Raw genomic sequence first — 14773 nt, forward strand, 5'->3', positions numbered from 1 at the left:
CGTGTGCCCAGTGGGCCTCTTTGCACGCATCGCCTTCCTCGGGCCTTGCACCAGCCTGGGAGATGTAGTGGCCTTATGACCCCATTTTATGGATGGGAAAACGGGCATGTCCGAAGAGGACAAGTCATACTGGTCAGCGAGTAGCAGGGCTGGGACCCGGCCTTGCATGTTAGCTCTAAGCTCTTAACGCATGCAGCATTCTGGGGCCACTGGGGAAGCCTCACCATGCCCCCCACCATTGCCTGCCCTTCTCCCCAACCCCAGCAGCTTGGCTGCCTTGTTCTAGCTCAGCCCAGCTCACGCTGTGTGACCCCGGGAAACTGTCCTGCCTCTCTGGTCCTCTGTCTCCCTCTGCACTAAGGGGAGTAGGGATCCTTGCTGGGGCAACAGCAGCAGATGGGCAGGGCAGGGTCCAAAACAAGAATGGTGCGGGCCGGCAGGGCCCTCACCCCCTGTTGTCCCTCAGTTGCAGGCCCCTCTGGCTTCGTGGAGCCCAGGTGGTCAGGCAACGCCATGCGACGGATGGCGCTTCGGCCCATGGCCTTCTCAGGTGGGTCCTGGGGCAGCTGCTTGAGGTCCCTCTGGTTTAGGGGAGGCCTGGTGGGGCCCGAGCAATGTGGTGATGGTCCTGAGGCCGGCTGGGCCCAGCAGTGGAGGGTCAAGGGGAGTGCCCACACCTGCCCACCCCAGGGCCCTAGAGGGAGTCTGACCTGGGCCCAGCACCCCAAGACCCATGACCCCCAGACTCTTGCAGACGAGGGCCCAAGCCGCCAGTTTCCTCTTTTTATTGAAATGATGCTTTTCTAAGCGTCTGCCGTGAGTGAGGCACTGTGCCAGGTGCTTTCCATTGTCAACTCATTTAAATCTCCCAGCCCCAGGAAGGCATCATTGTCCCCACGTTAAAGAGGAGGAAGCTGAGGGTCAGAGAGGAGACATGCCCTGCCCAAGGCCCCATAGCCAGGAAGAGGCAGCGCTGGGACTCGACCCCAGACTTTGTGCTCAGTAAGAACTCACCCCACCCTTGCTCTGAGCTCCATGTCCTCAGATGTGCACTGCAGTGACACTCGTCCCAACACCCAGGATCGTGGAGAGACAGGCCTGTAAAGCACTGGTCCCAATACATGCCCGCTGGGAGGTTGCATAACAGGCCCGAACTGCTATGGATCACTTAGGGGTATCGCTGGGGAGGCCAGAGGAGCTGGCCGGTGTTGTGGAGGGAGGATCAGAGGGGGGCACCTCTGAGGCCCGTGCAGTCCAGGCTGTGATGTGTCAGTCCCCAAAGACGGCCAGCCCAGGCCAGCCCCGCCCAGCGGGAAGCAACAGGGTTTCCTGCCCTGGCTTCCAGGGAAGGAGTCATCTTGGATGCCGAGGCTGCAGGAGGGGAGTCCCTAGTCCTGGTCTGGAGGCTCTGGAGCCAAAGGAAACCCTCAGGGCATGGCCCACCCTGACCAGGCTGGAGCCCCGTCCCTGCGCTGGGCCATCTCATGGGTTGGGGTCATCAAGTGTCTGTCCCCTTGCCTCTGTTCTGTCCCGGGGGGCTGAGGGGCTCCATGGGGGATCTGAGACACCTGGCCCCAGCCTCCTCCTTCCCCGCAGGTTGCCTCAACTGCAGCAAAGTGTCAGAGCTGACCGAGCGGCTGAAGGCATTGGAGGCCAAGGTGGGTGAGCGGCAGCCCCTCCCCTGGCCTTCCCACCCCCTCCCTATGCCCCCACACCCACTGGCTCATCATTCCCACAGCGCAGCTCTGTGCTGAGCTTCAGCACCCACGACCAGGTGGCCTCCCTAGCAGGCACCCACCACCTTCTAGAATAAGCTGGCCTCCGTTCTGTGCCTGTCCCCAGGAAGCCTGCTCAGGGTCAGATGGCCTGGCCTGCTCCTTCCCCCAGGAGGCCCATGAATGTCCCCTGCTCACCCCCCTCCCCATCGCAGCCAGATGTTTGTAGACATCCCCCAGAGCCCGTGGCCGGGTCCCTTCCTTGCCCCGTCCCCTTTACCCTTTATCCCCCCACACCCACACCACCATGATAATACTATCTTCCCAGTTTCCAAGCAAAGCATCTGTTGTGCATCTCAAATTATGTCAAGATAAAAAGGTTTTAGCAATTAAAAAGTAAGACATTCTAGGGGCGCCTGGGTGGCTCAGTTGGTTGAGCGGCCGACTCTTCATTTCGGCTCAGGTCCTGATCTGGGGGTTGTGAGATGGAGCCCCACGTTGGGCTCTGCACCCAGTGGGGAGTCTGCTTGAGTCTCCCTCTCTCTGCCCCTCCCCCGCTTCCCACTCATGTGTGCACACGCGTGCACGTTTTCTCTCTCTCTCTCTCTAAAATAAATCTTAATTAAAAAAGTAAGACATTCTAAATTTAGAAACGTGAAAAACTCAGAACCGTGAAAAACCTACCAGAAAACCATCTGCAGCGGTCACTTGTGCCCCCAAAGAGAGCGACGGTCAACACTTAAGCATCTTTTCTTCCAGATTTTCTAAGCACACATGGAGTTGTATATAATTCATCTGCATATCCTTTCCTCTGTCACTCGGGGAATTTACCTTAAAAGGAGAGTCAATGTGAAGATGTTTGCCAACATGTTAATAATGAATAGGGAAATTTGAAAACCGGACGGAAGAAGGGGTGGTTGCGGAATGAGCGGGCCTGGCTCAGCGGAATCCCAGAGAGCCATCCACGGCACCTCCGTTTTGTAACATGAAGAGATGCTTGTGATGTGTCAGGGGGAAGAACCAAGCTCCTGAACGGCATGTGCTAGAACCCCACTGATGAGGAGTGGGAGCTCCAGGAAGCCCACACTGCTCCCCGGGCTTCCTCCCCGGGAGAAGCCGGCAGAAGGGGCTCAGTCTCAGATCTGGGGCATGGTTCTCCCTTCGGGGTCTGCCCAAGAGTTTCAGCTGTTCTCTGGACAGGACCACACGACCCCCACTCCCGGTCAGTGGGCATTCTGGCCCCCCTGGGTTTTTTTTTTTTTTAAGATTTTATTTATTTATTTATTTATTTATTTATTTATTTATTTATTTGAGAGAGAGAGAGAGAGAGAGAGAAAGCGCTCACGGGAGCAGGAGGAGAGGTAGAGGGGGAAGAGAGAGAGAATCTCCAGCAGACTGCGCTGAGTGCAGAGCTCAATGTAGGGCTCGATCTCACAACCCTGAGATCACAACGTGAGCTGAAATCAAGAGTCAGAGGCTTAATGACTGAGCCACCCAGGCGCCCTTTCTGGGCCCTCTTTTGTCCTCGGTCAGTGCCTCAGCGGGCACCCCTGACCTTTCAGAGGCTCCCCCACACTGGGTCTCAGAGTGGTTTTGTATACACCCCTGGGCCTCTAGCTCATGTCAGACCCTCCCAAACTTCCCTCCAAATTTAGTAAAAATCCTTCCAGCTTGTGGTGCTTCAAGAGACCAAGAGAAGTTTCAGATTATTGACACAGGTCAGCATAGGAAAAACCGCACGGCCCAGCAGACACAGAGACCCAGAACTCCACTTGGGTGGCAGTCACGGTGTGGAATGGCTTTCCGAATGATGAATTGTGCAGTTTGAAAATCAGTCACTTCTGGGGCCTAGGTCTCCACTCCATGCTGGGTTCTGCTGGCTGCATGGGCTCCGGTGCGCAACACGGGGGTCCCTCGGCTGGCCTGTCCCTGGCGAGACCCTGGGACCTACCTTGTCTTCCTCTTCCTCCACAGGTGGCGGTGCTCACTGTCACTGAGCGGGTAGTGCTCCCAACCCCAGCTGCCCCCGGGGACCCCTTCCCACTCTGGGGCTCCCCCGCTGCCCAGGGCAGCCCCGGGGATGGAGGCCTCCGAGGTGAGTGGGTCAGTGGGGGGATGTGCTCCCATGTGGGAATGAATCAGGGGAGTGATTCCAGTCCCCACCCTGCTACTGACTCCCAGCTTGACCCCCTTCTAGACCTCGGTCTTCCCAGTTCTCCAGTGGGCCTGAGGGGATGGGGCCCAGCAGCCCCACCACCCCTGCCCCACACAGTGGAACTGGGGGCAGGGACCCTGGATGACACTGACCCCTGCCTATTCCCCCTGCCCCAGGGCTACCCGGAGCCAGAGAGAACGTGAGGACCCCACTGCTCCCTCGAGATGGTAGGTGCTGGCTGGGGTGCTGGGGCCAGGTTCAGGGCAAGAGCAAGGCCAGAACTGCCAAGCTCACTTATTTTCCCTTCCAGATCGAGTTGGTGGCCAGGGGCTTCCTGGGCCCACTGGCCCTAAGGGAGACACTGGCAGCCGAGGCCCAACGGGGATGAGAGGCCCGCCAGGTGAGTGTCCACAGCACTTCCCCTACCCCCAGGTCAGCCCTGTCAGTGAACTCTTTCTTGGCCAAAGATAGCCTAGGCCCCTTCCACCCACTTGTGTCTCAGCTCACCACCCCTCCACTTGCACCCTGGGCTCCCTGAAGCCCTCTTTTGCATTCACTGGACCCATGCTTCCTGGGCACCTTCCCTGGCAGGCTCTGAGCTGGGCACTGGGGTGGGGTCAGACCAGTCCCTGCCTCCTGGAGCTCCCAGACTGGAGGTGGGGGTGCCTAGGCAGAGGAGAAACAGCAGTGCCCCCCACCTACCATGTGACCAGAGTTCTTCTGGGGGACATAGCAGGTTGGGAGGCCCAAGGAAGGAAGCGTAGACCCAGCCTGGATGGAGTAAGGAGTGGGGAGGCCTTCCTGGTAGGAGTGACATCTTAGCTGAGGCCTAAAGGATGACTTGAAAGGGGGCACCAGGCAGAGCAAAGGGAGGACTGATAGAGGGAACAACTCATCCAAAAGCCTGGAAGGGAGAGAAGAGAACATTCTGGAAATCAACCTTTCCTAAGAATCTCCTATGGACCAAGTGTCCATTGTCCTAAAGCTCCTGAAGAGGGCTGTTCATCCTCCTAATAGACAGCCAGGGAGGTCAGAGCCAGGACTGGCCTGGGCCTGCGGCCTCTGGAGCCTTCTTGTACCCCACTCCCCCAGGCTGCCTTATCCTTCCCCCTTGCAACCACCCTGGGCCTCCCTGCCTCCTAGATACCCACCAACTCCCTGGTTCCATTGTAGGTCCTCAGGGCCCCCCAGGAAGCCCTGGCCAGGCTGGAGCTGTGGGCACCCCTGGAGAGAGGGGACCTCCAGGCCCACCAGGGCCTCCTGGCCCCCCTGGCCCCCCTGGGCCCCCAGCCCCTGTTGGACCACCCCACACCCGGAACCTCCAGTATGGTGAGTCCTTTGGGGGTCACAAGAGATAATGGTGGGGATGGGGGCGAGGCTGGCATAACCATCACCCCAGCGCCACTGCCATCTACTGGGCACCTTCTGTTTACCAGACTTGCCTCTAGTCAGCTACATGTCACCCAGTCCTCCAACAGATGCCATTGTCCTCCTCTGTTCGGATGAGGAAAACTGAGGGCCAGAGAGGGGTGATCACATAGCCAGGACATGGCGGGGCGGGGGGGACCGTCTTCAAACCCAGGCGCCCTCTGGAGCTGTGCTTGGATCCACCAGCACCAGGCGCTCCTGCCAAGCCTTGGAGCTGGCCAGGATCCAGCCCTCAGAGCACCGGAAAGCTCAAGGCCTGGCAGCAGGAAATGAGTTCTGTGCTCCCTGGCCCTGTGCTCAGAGAGCCCCTTCCGCCCAGTGGGGCCCTGACGTGTATCCTTCGCCTCCTCCCCAGCCTGACCTACGTGCGTGCTGCCAGTGGCCAGAGCTCAAAGTGCCAGGTTCAGCCCTACCGGCGCCATATCTCTGGTGTGTGGCTGGGCACCATTCATGTATTCCCCCAACCCGCCGTTCGTTCCATCTCACCACCCCTTCTCCTTCCCCAAGCCTCAGTTTCCTCATCTGTTCAATGGGGAGAGTGACCGTGCAGTTCTCCCAGAGCTCCACAACCCCCATGCACAGAAGCCCGGCACAAAGTAGGTGGTCAGTAAATGGTAGCTTTGACTCTTATTCCCGTTGCTATGTGACAGTGTAGGCTGAGCAAGGTAGAGTCTTGCTGGATGTCACCAGCTAGACTGTGGTAAGGTTAGAACCCAGGTCTCCCTGCCTCCTGGTCCTGTGTGACCAATACTCTCCACGCTCCCCACCCTTGGAGCAGTTGCCCAGTAGCCCCAGCCACACTGCAGGTTACCCCACAGGGCAGTCACAGCTGGCTTAGCAGAGGCGGCAGGTAAAGACCGACTGCCCTGCTCCAGCCCAACCCTGCTCACTCACCATCTTTGCCCCCACCAGGGGACCCATTACTGTCCAACACCTTCACTGAGACCAGCAGCCACTGGCCCCAGGGACCAGCTGGACTCCCAGGCCCCCCAGGGCCCATGGGTAAGTTGAGTCCAGGTCCAGGTTGAGGGGTGGGGTTGGGAAATGGCAGAGGGACTAGGGCTGTGGCTATCAGGAGGGAGCGGATGGTGGACTTCCTGGCATTGTACTCTGTTTCAGTCCTGAGCACATCTTGTCTTATTCTAGGTCCCCCTGGACTTCCTGGTCCCATGGGCATCCCTGGGAGTCCTGGACACATGGTAAGTAGTTCTCCAGTTGCTCCCACTCATCTGTCCATCCATTCATCCACCCACCCACTGATCAGTCCACATATCCATCCATCTAACCATCCATCAATCCATTCATCCATCATTCATTCATTCATTCATTCATTCATTCATTCAAGCATTTATGGAGCACTTAATATGCAAACTACTTTCCATAAATCTTTTCATTCAGTCCATGTAAGGAGAAACAAGTATTGTTAGCACATGCGGCCAAGAAAGGTAGAAGTTCTTGACCTAGGGCTGCTGCCAGCACATAGCAACTTCCAGATCAGGGCAGGGACTCTCTGACTCCAGGACCATAACTCTGAACCCTGAGCCGTACAAAGTCACTGCTGTGTACCAGGGACTGGGAGTGTGGTAAAGAACCCAGAGGCCCAGGCCAAACTGAGGCTTCCTCCTCGACCCCTCTGCCCCGCCAAGTCCCTGCCCACCCCATCCTGCCTCAGCACAAAGCTGAGGCCCTGTCTTGTTGCTCAGGGACCCCCAGGCCCCACTGGACCCAAAGGAATCTCCGGCCACCCAGGAGAGAAGGGAGAGAGAGTGAGTACTGAGGCAGCCCCTGGTGGAGGAGTCTGGGGAGTCCTGGGTTCCCTGGGTCACACCCTCCAATAGCTGACTGCATAACTCTCCTCCCTCCCACACAGGGACTGCGTGGGGAGCCTGGCCCCCAAGGCTCCACGGGGCAGCGGGTGAGTGATGCTGCCCACCCTACAGCACCCCCTCCAGGATCCCACATGTCCAGACCCCTGCTCTGGCTCCATGCGCTGCAACCAGAGCTCCTGACCCTCCCTCCTATCCAGGGCATGGTCCATCTCTCTCTTTCCTTGTCTCTGGGTCCTGCCAACCTCTTAGGATCAGGTCACAACCCTCTCCCTCACTTGGGCTCTTTATCTCTGTATCTGTTTCTCTATCTCTCTCTTTTCTCTGTGTCTTTGTCTCTCTGACACTATATTTCTCTCTTTCACTCTCAGTCTTTCCAATTATGAACGTAGATTTGTCCATTTCTCCCTTTAGTTTGGTCAATTTTTGCTTAGTGTGTTTTGAAGCTTTGTTACTAGGTGCATACATGTTCAGGATTTTAATGTTAACTTTATGAAATTAATATCTTTCTCTGTAGTGATACTCCTTGTTCTGCATTCTACTTTGATACTAAAATAAACATACCAGCTTTCTTATACTTAGCACTTGCATGGTATATCTTTTTCAACCCTTTTGCTTTCGACCCTGTCTTGCTATTTAAAGTATATCTCTGGTAAACAGCATATACTTGGGACTTATTTTTTAAACAGTCTTGACTGTTGAGTTCATTTACATTTAACGATATGTAGAGTTACTTATATGGTTCCACTTAAGTCAACCATCTTGCTCTTTGTGTTCTATTTACCCCATCTTTTTAATTTTTCCCCCTTTTTTCTGTCTTCCTTTAGACTGAGTACTATTTACAGTCCCATTTTATCTCTATCAATGACTTTGTGTTATTTTCTCACAGCTGCTCTAAGGATAACAATATGCATCCTTGACTTATCACAATTTGCTTGAATTAACATTATACCACTTCACGTATAAATAGGAATGTTACAACTGTATGATTTCCCATTCCAACCTCGCTCTATCGCTATCATATATTTCATTTCTGCGTGTGTCATAATCCCTGCAATGCATTGTTGTTCTTGCTTTAAACAGGTGACTTCGAAAGAAGTTAGGAAAATAGTCTTTCACATCTACTGATATATTTATCATTTCTAATGATTCCCTGTAGCTCCAGATTCCATCTGGTATCGTTTGTCTTCAGCCTAAAGAATGTCCTTTAGCTCTGCCTTTATGGGTCTGCTGCCAACAAATCCTCCCTGTTTTTATCTAAAACTGTCTTCATTTTACTTCCATTTAAAAAAATATATATTTATGTATTTATTTGAGAGAGAGAGAGCAAGTGGGGTGATGGGCAGAGGGAGAGGAACTTCGAGCAGATTCCCTGCTGAGTGGGGAGCCCAACGTGGGCCTCAGTCTCACAACCCATGAGATCATGACCTGAGCCTAAACCGAGAGTCAGCTGCTTAACCGACTGAGCCACCCAGGTGCCCCATCTTAATTTTTGAAAGATTTTTTTCAATTGGATATAAAATGATAGTTTGGCAGTTTTCCTCCCTTTTAGCACTTTAAAGATGTTGTTCCATGGTCTTCTGGCTGACAGAGAAAATTACAACTTCTCATGAGAAATCGGCTGTGGTTCTTGCTGTTCCCCTGTACGTAATATGTCTTTTTTCTTTGGCTTTTAAGATTTTCCCTTTACCCTTGGTTTTCAACAAGTTGATCATGACATAGTTGGGTGCGATTTTGTGTTTATCCTTCTTTGGGTTTGCTAAGATTCCTAGATCAGTAAGGTTGCCAGGATTTTTGTTTGGGTTGGTTTGGTTGGTTTTGTTTAAATGATAAAATGATTTTTAGAGAGCAATTTTGGGGGTTCACAGAAAAATTGAACAGAAAGTACAGAGAATTCCCATTTACTCCCTGTCCTCACATATGCACAGCGTCTCCCACTATCAACATCTCACATACAATGGTACATTTGGACAACTGAATCTACATTGACACATTATCGCCCTAAGTCCATAGTTTACATGAGAGTTCCCTCTTGGTGTTGTACGTTCCGTAGTATCGATAGATGTATGCTGTTATGTATCCACCATTGTAGTATCAGATAGAGTAGTTTCACTGATCTAAAAACCCCTGGTGCTCCGCCCATTCGTCCCTCCCTCCACACTAATATGCGTGTAAGTTTCCTCCATGTCTTTTCATGGTTTGATAACTCATTTCTCTTTAGCTGTACATAATATCCCATCGTATGTACCACGGTTTATTTATCCATTCACCTACTAAAAGACATCTTGGTTGCTTCCAAGTTTTGGCAGTTAGGAATAAACATCCATGTGCAGATTTTTGTGTGGACATGTTTTCAGTTCTTTTGGGTAAATGCCAATGAGTGCAATTGCTGGATCATATAGTATGTTTAGTTTTGTAAGAAATTTTTCCCTAAGGAACACACTCTGTGTGTGTGTGTGTGTGTGTGTGTGTGTGTGTGTGTATACGTGGTGAGAACACTTAAGATCTACTCTCTTAGCAAATTTCAATTATACAATACAGTTTCGTTAACTACAGTCACCATACTATATATTAAATCCTCAGAACTTAGTCATGTTCTAACTGAAAGTTGGTATTCCTTTATCAACCTTTCCCCATTTCCCATCCCCTGCCCCAGGCCCTGGCAACCACCATTCCACTCTGTTTCTCTCTGTTCAGCTTTTTTTTTTTTTTTTTTTTAAGATTCTTTAAGATTTTTTTTTTAAGTGATATGGCATAGTATTTGTTTTTCTCTGTCTGGTTTATTTCACTTAGCATAATGCCCTCCAGGGTCATCCATGTTGTCACAAATGGAAAATTTTCCTTCTTTTTTAAAGGATAGATAATGTTCTATTATATATGTACACACATATGCATACACGCATGCATACATATTTCATTTATCCGTTCATCCATTGACAGGCACTTAGGTTGTTCCCGTATCTTAGCTTTTGTGAAAAATGCTGCAGTGAACATGGGAATGCAGATATTTCTTTAAGATAGTAATTTCGTTTTCTTTGGATAAATACCCAGAAGTGAGATCACTGGATTGTATGGTAATCCTATTTTTAATTTCTTAAGGAATCTCCATTCTGTTTTCCATAAAGGCTGTATCAATTTACATTCCCACCAACAATGCACAGGGTTCCCTTTTTTTCACATCCTCACCAGCATCTGTTCTCTTGGTTTTTGGTTTTTGTTTTTTTTTTTTTTCTAATAGACACCTTAACAGGTGTGGGGTGATATCTAAAGTTATGGTTTTGATTTGCATTTCCCTGATAATTAGTGATCTTTTTTTAGAAAGATTTTATTTATTTATTTAACAGAGAGAGAGAGAGCACAAGCAGGGGTAGTGCCAGGAAGAGGGAGAGGGAAAGCACGCTCCCCGCTGGACCCCGGGATCATGACCTAAGCTGAAGGTTTAACCCACTGAGCCACCCAGCAGCCCCGATAATTAGTTATCTGGAGCATCTTCTTATATACCTATTGGCCATTTATATATCTTCTTTGGGAAAATGTCTATTCAGGTCCTTGCCTGTTTTTAATTGGGTTATTTGTTGGTTGTTAGTTGTATAAATTCCTTATATGTTATGGATATCAACTCTTTTTTAATTTTTTTTTTAAAGATTTTATTTATTTACTCGACAGAGATAGAGACAGCCAGCGAGAGAGGGAACACAAGCAGGGGGGAGTGGGAGAGGAAGAAGCAGGCTCATAGCAGAGGAGCCTGATGTGGGGCTCGATCCCATAACGCCAGGATCACGCCCTGAGCTGAAGGCAGACGTTCAACCGCTGTGCCACCCAGGCGCCCCTGGATATCAACTCTTTATTAGCTAGGTGGTTTGCAAATGTTTTCTCCCATTCCATAGATTGCCTTTTCTTTTTCTTTTTGTCTTCCTTCCCCTTCTTCTTCTTTCTTCTTCTTTCTTCTTCTGGTTGGTTTCCTTTGCTGTGCAAAAGCTTCTTTTTTTTTAATTTTACTTTTATTTTTGTGTAAGTAGGCTCCACAGCCAGCAAGGAGCCCAACACAGGGCTTGAACTCATGACCCTGATATCAAGAGTCGGGCACTTAACCAACTGAGCCACTCAGGCACCCCATTGTAAAAAGCTTTTTGAATTGGTTTTCTTATTGTTGACTTTTAAGGGTTCTTTCTATATTTTGAATAGTAGTCCTTTATCGGGTGTGTCTTCTGCAAATATTTTCTCCCAGTACGTGGCTTCTCTTCTCATTCTCTTGACATTGTCTTTTGTAGAGTTTTTAATTTTAATAAATTCCAGCTTATCAGTGATTTCTTTCATGGATGCTACTTTTGGTATTGTATCTAAAATGTCATCATCAAAGCCAAGGTCATCTAAGTTTTCTCCTACATTATCTTCTAGGAGTTCTATGGTTTTGTATTTTACGCTGAGATCTGTGATCCATTTTGAGTTAATTTTTGTGAAGGGTGTGAGATCCGTGTCTAGATTCACTTTTTTGCCAATTGCATACTGTCTTGATAATTGTGGCTTTACGGTAAGTCTTGAAGTAGGGTAGTGTTAGTCCTCTGAGTTTGTTCTTCTCCTTTAATATCGAGTTGGTTATTCTGGGTCTTTTTCCTCTCCGTGTAAACTTTGGAGTCAGCTGGTCAATATCCATAAAATATCTTGCCGGGATTTTGATTGGGATTACAATGAATCTATCGATCAAATTGGGAAGAACTGACGTCGCAACAATATTGAGTCTACCCACCCACAAACGTGGGATATCTCTCCATTTATTTAATTCTTTGCCATCTTTCATCAGAGTTTTGTGGTTTTCTTCACATGGATCTCGTACTTATTACATTTGATTTACACTTAAGTATTTCATTTTGGGGGGTGCTAATGTAAATGGTAATGTGTTTTTAACTTCAAATTCCTCTTATTCATCGATGGTATATAAGAAAGTGATAGACTTTTGTTTTTTGTTTAGCCTTGTATCCTTCAACCTTGCTATAATTGCTTATTAGTTCCAAGAGTTTCTTTGTCGATTTTTTTCAGGTTTCCTACCTAGATGACCATGTCATCTGCAAACAAGGAAAATTTTATTTCTTCCTCCCCAAACTGTATACTTTTTGTTTCCTTTTCTTGTCTTATTTCATTAGCTAGAACTTCCAGTATGATATTGATGACCATTGGTGAAAGCAGACATGCTTTCCTTGTTCCTGATTTTAGCAGGAAAGTTTTGAGTTTCTCACCGTTAACTATGATGTTAGTAGTAAGTTTATTGTAGATGTTCTTTATCAAGTTAAGGAAGTTCCCTTGTATCCCTAGTTTGCTGAGTATTTATCATGAATGGATGTTGGATTTTATCAAATGCTTTTTCTGTACTTATTGATATGATCATGTGATTTTTCTTAGTCTGTTGATGTGACAGATCACATTAATTGATTTTCAAATGTTGAATTAGCCATGTATACCTGTAATAAACCCCACTTGGTCGTGGTATATAATTCTTTTTATACATCTTAGGTTCCATTTGCTAATATTTTGTTGAAGAATTTTGCATCTATGTTCATGAGAGATACTGATCTTTCAATATCTCCTTTCCTTTCTTGTAGTGCTTTTGTCTGGACTTGGTATTAGGGTAATGCTAGCCTCATAGAATGAGTCAGGGCATATTCCCACTGCTTCTATCCTCTGAAAGAGATTGTAAAGAATTGGTATAATTTCTTCATTTTTTTGTCTTGCATGTGAGGGTCCAGTTGTTCCAGCATCATTTATGAAAAAGATTATCTTTGCTCCATTGCATTGTCTTTGCTCCTTTGTCAAAGATCAGTTAACTAGGGGTGCCTGGGTGGCGCAGTCGTTAAGCGTCTGCCTTCGGCTCAGGGCGTGATCCTGGCGTTCTGGGATCGAGCCCCACATCAGGCTCCTCTGCTGAGAGCCTGCTTCTTCCTCTCCCACTCCCCCTGCTTGTGTTCCCTCTCTCGCTGGCTGTCTCTCTCTGTCAAATAAATAAATAAAAATCTTAAAAAAAAATCAGTTAACTATGTTTATATTTCTGGGCTCTCTGTTCTATTCCATTGATCCATTTGTCTCTTTTTTCTCTTTTAATTATCCTGGATAGGGTATTGTCACTTTCATTGATTTTTTTTTCAAAGAACTAGCTTTTGGTTTTGTTGATTTTCTCTATAGATTTCCTGTTTTCAATTTCATTGATTTCTGCTCTAATTTCTATTATTTCTTTTATTTTGCTTACTTTGGATTTAATTTACTCTCCTTTTTTCTACTTTTCCAAGGTCCAAGTTTAGATTATCAATTTTAGATCTTTCTTCTTTTCTAATATATACATTCAATGCAATACATTTCCATCTAAACATTGCTTTTGATACATCCCACAAATTTTGATAAGTTGCCATTTTATTTTTATGTAGTTCAAAATATTTTTAAATGCCTCTTGAGATTTCTTATTTGACTCACGTGTTCCTTAGAAGTCTGTTGTTTAACTTCCAAGTATTTGGGGAGTTTCCCCTTATCTTTCTGTTATTAATTTCTCATTTAATTCCATTGTGGTCTAAGAACATGCATGGTATGATTTCTCTTCCTTGAAATTCATTGAGATGTATTTTATGGCCCAGAATGTTCCATGTAAGTTTGAGAAGAATGTGTCATCTGTTGTTGGATGAAGTGGTCTATAGATGTCAACTGTATCCAGTTGATTGATGGTATTATTGATTCAAGTATGTTCTTCCTGATGTTCTGCCTGTCTGAGTCTGTCCCTTTCTGACAGAGGATGTTAGAGTTTCCAGCTATAACAGTGGATTCATTTCTCCCTGCAGTTCTATCTGTTTTGACCTCGTATTCTTCTGTGTTCTGTTGTTAGGCATATACACGTGAAGGATTGTTGTGCCTTCGTGGAGTATTGACCCCTTGATCATTATGTATTGTCCTTCTTTATCCATGATTACTTTCTCTGACATCTGCTCTGTCTGAAATTAATGTAGTCACTCTCGCTTTCTTGTGATTAGTGCTAGCATGGTATACCTTTGGCATCCCTTGGCTTTATATGTGTCTTTATATTTAAAGTGGGCTTCTTCTAGACAACATAGAGTTGGGTCTTGGTTATTTATCCAACGGGACAATCCTTGACTTTTATTTTATTTTATTTTATTTTTGATTTTTTATTATATTATGTTAGTCACCATACAGTACATCCCCGGTTTCCGATGTAAGGCTCGATGATTCAAGTTGTGTATAACACCCAGTGCACCATGCAATCCTTGACTTTTAATCGGTGTATTTAAACCATTGACATTTAGGGGCACCTGGCTGGCTCAGTCGGTGGAGCGTGCAACTCTTGATCTCAGGGCTGTGAGTTCAAGCCCCACACTGGCTGTAGAGATAACTTAAAAATAAAATTTTTAAAGAAATAAAAAAATAAACCATTGAGGCTTAAATGATTATTTAAATAGTAATTACCCTATTTGTTACCGTCTTCTATTTGTTGCTCTTATTCTTTGTTCGTATTTTCGTCTTCTACAATTTTTCTGCCTTTTGCAGTTTTAATTCTTCATTTCATATAATTCCACTTTCTCTCCTTGCTTGGCACATCAACTGCACCTCCTCTTTCACTTTTTGTAGTGGTTTCCCCAAAGTCTGCCATTTACATT

The 14773-nt window shown here is 47.6% G+C and overlaps 1 protein-coding gene across 6 annotated transcripts in view; it reads left to right on the forward strand.

Moving 5' to 3' along the window:
* EMID1 (EMI domain containing 1) overlaps positions 1-14773 on the forward strand; it is a 47071-nt gene that overhangs the window by 14866 nt on the left and 17432 nt on the right. For 5 of the 6 annotated variants that reach the window (XM_026484738.4, XM_026484737.4, XM_057305735.1 and 2 more), the window contains 10 exons: positions 467-550; positions 1597-1658; positions 3690-3810; positions 4047-4097; positions 4181-4270; positions 5044-5199; positions 6211-6300; positions 6445-6497; positions 7002-7064; positions 7169-7213. In XM_026484738.4, coding sequence (XP_026340523.1) covers positions 467-550; positions 1597-1658; positions 3690-3810; positions 4047-4097; positions 4181-4270; positions 5044-5199; positions 6211-6300; positions 6445-6497; positions 7002-7064; positions 7169-7213 — 815 coding nt within the window. The remainder of the gene's footprint in view (positions 1-466; positions 551-1596; positions 1659-3689; positions 3811-4046; positions 4098-4180; positions 4271-5043; positions 5200-6210; positions 6301-6444; positions 6498-7001; positions 7065-7168; positions 7214-14773) is intronic. The other variant, XM_057305734.1, reaches the window with a different exon arrangement.

The sequence above is a fragment of the Ursus arctos genome, unplaced genomic scaffold, assembly GCF_023065955.2.
Source record: "Ursus arctos isolate Adak ecotype North America unplaced genomic scaffold, UrsArc2.0 scaffold_34, whole genome shotgun sequence".
NCBI lineage: Eukaryota > Metazoa > Chordata > Mammalia > Carnivora > Ursidae > Ursus > Ursus arctos.